At 58.9% G+C, this 6352-nt stretch overlaps 2 protein-coding genes and 1 long non-coding RNA gene across 3 annotated transcripts in view; 2 read left to right on the forward strand and 1 right to left on the reverse strand.

The window, feature by feature from the left end:
* Window positions 1-1119, reverse strand: part of OPLAH (5-oxoprolinase, ATP-hydrolysing) — a 12439-nt gene extending 11320 nt beyond the window's left edge. The window contains exon 1 of the mRNA XM_025047615.1: window positions 638-1119. Within this exon, the coding sequence (XP_024903383.1) occupies window positions 638-872 (235 nt within the window). The 5' untranslated portion in view covers window positions 873-1119. The remainder of the gene's footprint in view (window positions 1-637) is intronic.
* A 30-nt stretch (window positions 1120-1149) lies between these two features.
* On the forward strand, window positions 1150-2955 carry LOC112480541. The gene is made up of 2 exons (XR_003046631.1): window positions 1150-1226; window positions 1829-2955. It is a non-coding gene; the product is annotated as an uncharacterized LOC112480541 (long non-coding RNA).
* A 440-nt stretch (window positions 2956-3395) lies between these two features.
* EXOSC4 (exosome component 4) lies at window positions 3396-5117 on the forward strand. Its single transcript, XM_006912973.2, has 3 exons — window positions 3396-3650; window positions 4396-4602; window positions 4711-5117. Exons 1-3 carry the CDS (start codon window positions 3480-3482, stop codon window positions 5068-5070), a joined length of 738 nt encoding a protein of 245 aa, XP_006913035.1. The 5' UTR covers window positions 3396-3479; the 3' UTR covers window positions 5071-5117.
* The last annotated feature ends 1235 nt before the right edge of the window (window positions 5118-6352 follow it).

The following is a 6352-nucleotide window of genomic DNA, read 5'->3' on the forward strand; positions in this document are numbered from 1 at the left end:
GGCCTGGGGTCGCCCATCCCCGTGGCAGCTTCCCCGTGCAGTGGCCAAACGCCGTGAGCCACCTCTGGTCCCTCTTTCTCACGCCCCACCCCAACCTGCCAAAAGTCCTGTTGTTACTTCAGCCTTCAAAGTGTAGACGCAGAGCACATCACGCTCCACATCCCGTTCCTAGCCAAACCTGTCACTTCTCACCAGAAAAGGGACTGTCCACCCCACCCACCCCCATCAGCCAGGGAGCCTAGAGGGCACAGGCCCAGGGGACAGAGCCTGCCTTTTAGTCTCCCTCTGACCTGTAAGGCCCTCCTGGTCCTCATCTGCCCCGCACTCCGCCAGCACTGGCCTTTGCACTGGCCTCAGCATACAGCTCACTGCCACATCAGGGCCTTTGCACGGGCTGTGCACCTGGAAAGCTCCACCCAGCCTTCCGTCTCCCTCACTTCGGTCCAGCTCTGCTCCAATGTCATTTACTCTGTGCTGTCATCATTTCCCCACTATATCTGCTAAAAGAGCCCCCACCTCCGTCCCTCATCCCTTGCTTTGCTTGGTGTCCCTCCACAGCGCACGTCATAGCCCCTCCTTTCAGTCTCGGCACAAAAAAAAAAGGCCTCTGGGCAGCCCTGCACCTGGCGCTGCCCACCTTGTCCAGCATCCTTGAACTTGATGGTTCTCCGCCGGGGTAGCCGGGGGCTGGAGGCCACCTCAGCCAGGAGCCCGGAGCCACAGAAGCCCAGGCTGCTGGCCCGGTCCCTGAGCACCAGCTTCAGCTCTTGGTTCTCCTGGATCAGCCGCACCAGCCGCCGCAGCTCCTCGTTCTCCTGTGCCAGCCGCTGGATCTCCTGCCGCAGGCCCTCATAGCTGCTGAGAAGGGACATGCCCAGCAGCAGGGCAGCAGCTGCCAGCCACCGGAGGGCTGGCGAGGGACAGCGGACCCCGCCATTGTGAGGTCAGCACTGCCCCCACCCCTGCAACTCGGCCACATTCCGGGGCTTCGGAGCCAGGCCCGGCAGACTGACCACCTGGAGTAGGCATGCCTGACCTCTGACCTTCAGCTTCCCTCCCTGCGGAGCCCAGACTTGCCCGAGGCCTTGGAGTCCCTTGAGGGCCCTGGAGAACAGAAGCTTCTTCATCCCAGGCCAGCATGTAAAGGAGCTGAGATTCAGGTGTTCCCACCTGCCTCCTGGCCACCAGCTGCATCTCCACCCACCTGTGCCAGATTGTGGGGCTGGGTGAGTGGGCATGGTCCCCAAGGCGGTCACAGCCGGCACTGCATCTGGAGGGTGGGTGTTTGAGCTGCCCCGAGGCGGGGGGCACGGGCCCAGCAGCTGGAGCTAGATGGTGCTGACAGGGCCCGTCAGAACCCAGGAGCAGGGTGCTGAGCATGTTGGGCTCAGGTTGGAGGCCCAGAGATGAACTGGGCGGTGCTGGGCCTGCTGCAGGGGTATAGGGAGTGGCGCTGTCACTCAGAAGGCTGGCGCCCTGGACAAGGCCCTACATTCAGGGTCTTGGCCCCTGGGGGCAGGCAGCAGGTAGGCCCCATGAGAGGTCTGATGACAGTAGATTCCTGACAATTGGATTTCCATAGATCAGGGTATTGCTCTGGGCGAAGCCAGCTGCCACACACCCCCAGCTTCCCCAGCCCCTGCTCAGGGTGCAAAGCAGAGTGGAAGGTCAAGGAGCTCCACAGAGAGGCTGAGCAGGCTGGCTGCCTTTGGAGGCTGAGTGTGGCAAAGCATTGTGGGAGATGTCAGTGGTGAGAAGTCACAAAAAAGTTCCAACAAATTACCACGAACCTGAAGGCTTAACACAAAAGACATTTATTCTCTTTCAGTTCTGGAGGTCAGAATTCCAAGCTGAGTCTCACGTGCTAAAAATTAAGCTGTCAGCAGGAATGGTTCCTTCTGGAGGTTCCAGAGGATTGGTGCTCGCCTTGTCCGGCACTCAGCATTCCTTGCTTTGTGCCTATGTTACTGCAGTCTCAGCCTCCGTGGTCACCTCGTCCTCTCTTCTTCTGAAACCAAACATCCCTCTGCTTCTACCTTAAAAGGACACTCATAATGACATCTGGGGCCACCTGGATGATCCAGGACAATCTCCCATGTCAAGATCCTTAAATGTAATCACATCTGCAAAGTTCCTTTTGCTACATAAGGTAACGTTCGTAGCCTTCGGGGATCAGGACGTGGACGTCTTTGGGGGTGTTCTGCATCTTACTACACTGGCTGGACCCGAGACAGACTGGAAATCTTTCTCCAAGCACACACAGATCCGTTAGCAAAGGATGGTACCTCACTGGCTCAGGGAGCTTAAGCACAGTCTTTGCCCAATAGGGAGCCAAACTCCAAACCACGTTGACCCAGATACAACTTCCAGTTAGCTAGGCTTAAATATAAGAACTGGCGGTTGAGATATTGAGTAGTGACGTGGGAAGCTGCACAGTAGGGGGGAAGTTGCGCAGTACGGAGCCAGACTAGCCTCTAGACGGAGAAACTAACAAAACAGCAGATCAACAAGCCCAAGGAGGGACTGGCTAATCATAACCCAGAGCCACTGTAATAGATCATCTAACATGCCCAGTTTTCAACAAAAAATTGAGACCTGCACAGAAACAGGTTAGTGTGACAGCTGCACAGGAGAGGTAGGATCTAGACTTTGAACTCTGGGATATATCCTGGTACATCTGCCCCTTGGGTTTCTCACTGCCAGGATTATCTAGATGGACTTAAGGTATTTTGTGAGTGAAAAACACAAAAATGTGTATAAAATGATCCCATTTTAAAAGGGAACCAGAATTCCAAAAGCCATTGTATGGCTGTACACGTACAACTTCCTGTCATAGTGTATAATTTACATGTAATTCCGCGAATACAGAGAAAAACATGGAAATAACCACTTATTAAAGTAAATGGAGGGGGTGTGCAAGCCAACGTGCAAAATTAAAACTGCTCTAAAACGTCATGTGACCATATGTATGTATAATATAAAATTGTCTATTTTAAATGGACGGATGTCAACACCGAACGGTTAAGAGAACGTGAAGAGCAAGTATGTCGCAGCTCGAGAGAATGAACGAGCGCACTGGCCCGCACAGGCCACACCGCGCTTCCTGCAGCGGTCGCCGCTCCCGCCCGCGGACCTCCAAGGAGACTCCAGGCTTCACAGAGACGCAAAGGCGCGGGGGGCCGACCCGGGCGCCATGGGAATCGCCACGCGACAAGCCCGATGGGGCGTGACCGGGGTACTCTGCCCGCAGCGGGTCTCCACCAATGGCAGCCGCGGAAAAGCTCCCCAAACGGACGCGAGCGGAGCCCGGCCCGGCCAAAAAAACCCCGCCCCGCCGCCGACACTGCCCGGGACCGGAAGTGAGGAACGCGGCGCCGCCCGGAACCGTAGTTCTCTGAGGCCGGAAGTGGGGGGGGCGTCCGCGCCGCCGGGAGCCGCAGTCCTCCGGGAGGCGGAAGCGGGTCTGGCGGCCGGGCGGCATGGCGGGGCTGGAACTCCTGTCGGACCAGGGCTACCGGGTGGACGGGCGGCGCGCCGGCGAGCTGCGCAAGATCCAGGCGCGGATGGGCGTGTTCGCGCAGGCGGACGGCTCGGCCTACATCGAGCAGGGCAACACCAAGGCGCTGGCGGTGGTCTACGGGCCGCACGAGGCGAGTGGGCGAGCTCCGGGGGCGGGCGGCGGACTCGGGCGGCGACGGCCGGCGCACGCCTCCGTTTACGCAGCACATATTCCGGGCCGGTTCAATCGGAGTAAAAGCCAGAGTCCTCGCACCGCGGTGCACAGTGGCCCCCGTCCGCTGCGCCCTCCGCTCCTCCTCGCCCTTCCTCAAAGCGCCAGGCGTGCCCCACCCCCTCGTTTCCTCGCCTCTATTCGGACTTCACTGTCCAGGTGACACCTCCCCAGCCCACGGGGCAATGCCCGTCCCTCCAACCACACGCTTTCCGGCCTTTCTGCACCTGTCACCTCAGACACCAGTTTAACTTCTCTTTCTCATAATTTGTCTCCCCACTGGAACATAAACTCCGTGAGGACAAAAACTTTAAATAAAACTGCCTGGTTTTAATGCCATGTCTCCAGTGCTGTAATAGTGCCTGCCAGCACGAGCACTGAAAAACTGCTTAGCGCAAGAGTTTAAGAGCTCAGCCTTGGGAGGGGATGAGGCAAGGATGGAAACGGGGAGGCCTGTTAAGACAGATCAGATTCAGAGGTGATGGTCGCTTAGACTGTTCAACTGGCCCTCCCTCGGACTATGTCTTGGAGGTAAAGCAGTTGTACTTGTTGAGATGTTGGAGGCAGAGGGAGAAGGAGGGAGGCTGAGGTTCAGGGCCTGAGCCCAAGGAGGGGTCATGTGGGCTGGGAGGGATGGGCTTAGCTCATGGGTCCTTCTCCCACAGATCCGGGGCTCTCGCTCACGAGCCCTGCCAGATAGGGCCCTGGTGAACTGTCAGTACAGTTCTGCGACCTTCAGCACAGGTGAGCGCAAGCGGCGGCCACATGGAGACCGGAAGTCCTGCGAGATGGGGCTGCAGCTGCGTCAGACTTTTGAGGCGGCCATCCTAACACAGCTGCACCCATGCTCCCAGATTGACATCTATGTGCAGGTGAGCAAGCAGTAGCCCTAAACCCAAGGAGAGGAGGGAGATGGAGGGTATGAGGGGGCGTGAGGGTTGGCAGCCTCATGGACTGATGTCACTGGGGGGTCCGTGCAGGTGCTGCAGGCAGATGGTGGGACCTATGCAGCTTGTGTGAATGCAGCCACGCTGGCAGTGCTCGACGCTGGGATACCCGTGCGGGACTTTGTGTGTGCCTGCTCAGCTGGCTTTGTGGACGGCACAGCTCTGGCAGACCTCAGCCATGTGGAGGAAGCAGCTGGTGGCCCCCAGCTGGCCCTGGCCCTGCTGCCGGCCTCAGGCCAGATCGCACTCCTTGAGATGGATGCCAGGCTGCATGAGGACCACCTGGAGCGGGTACTAGAGGCCGCTGCCCGGGCCGCCCGCGATGTGCACACTGTGCTGGACCGTGTGGTCCGGCAGCATGTACGTGAGGCCTCTATCTTGCTAGGAGACTGAGCATCTGGCTACCCTGCCCAGAATAAACCCACACACAGAGCACTGCACGTTTCTCTCCCCACAGCACTTCATACCCTCAGAGCCTCACCTGGTGCTAGCTCCTGAGGGTGACCAGGGACCCTCACCCACACACGGACGACATACCTCTTGCAGCCTCAGGGTTCAAACCCTGAAGAAGAAGGTGGGGGGAGTGTGTCCCTGGGTGGAGAGAGCAGCTTGTGCCCAGAAGGGCTCAAGGCAGCTGAGCAGTGAGGTTGGGCCTGGCAGAGTGAGCCCAGCCACTGGACTGTGGAGTCTATTATCCTCACCCACATGTGCAGGGCCCTGAGCAAAAGGGCTGATGGAGAGCTCAGCTGGCTGTGGGTGCCCACCCTGGAGATGTAGGGGCCACGTCTGACATTCTATGGGCTACGGCTTGGACTAAATGACTCCTTTCCCCCGAAGAACTCTTTGGGCCTGTCCTGCTACTTTGGGCTCCAAAAGTAAAACAGACACATGCCCTCACTTCGGGCCTTCTCAGCCCTGACCTGTCTGAGTCATCCTCAGTGGGACACAGGCACTCCCCCTCCCCACCACAGCACCTTTTTCTTCAACAGACCCCCCCTTCCTCCACATCCTGCTCTCAGACCTGCCTGAACTCTGACCACTTGCCCCTGGAGTCTGCACTCAGAGTGCTTCTCCCCTAAAATCCGGTAACCTCCCGGCCTAGACAGCAGTGCTCCCCAGCCCCTTTGAAACCTATTTAGGCTAGTGGTGCCATCTGCACCTGCCTCCTTCTCTTGGTCATCTGACCCCGTCACCCGGTGCTGGGCTTATGCTGTGATTCTGCTCATGCACTCACTGCCATTTTTGGTGACCGACATCCATAGGAGTCTGCCAACGCTTGGTCTCATTTCACTGGGCCCTCTACTTCCCACCCACTCCACTGGCACTCAGACCTGACATTGCCGGCAGCGGCACCTTCAGAACATCTGGTCACCGCCTCCGCTTTTCCACCCACCTCTCTTAATTGACCATTCATCTCTGATTCTCTTAAGAGCCGGAGCTTTCTCGCTGCCCCCGAGCAGCCCGGGAGGCGACAGCTCGTGTTCACCGCTCGCCGCCGCCGCCCTAGTCCTGCTGCCGCCACAGCCACTCTGTTCCGGGCATGCGCGGTGGTGCCCCGGGGGGCGGGGCGTGGGCTGGTGCCGCGCGTGCGCGACCACGCGATGGCTGCCGGGACCGGAAGTGCGGGCGAGCTCGGAGCTCCACTTCCGACCCGGGCGGCGGGCCCGGCGGGCGG

The sequence above is a fragment of the Pteropus alecto genome, unplaced genomic scaffold (genome assembly GCF_000325575.1).
Source record: "Pteropus alecto unplaced genomic scaffold, ASM32557v1 scaffold105, whole genome shotgun sequence".
Taxonomy (NCBI): Eukaryota; Metazoa; Chordata; class Mammalia; order Chiroptera; family Pteropodidae; genus Pteropus; species Pteropus alecto.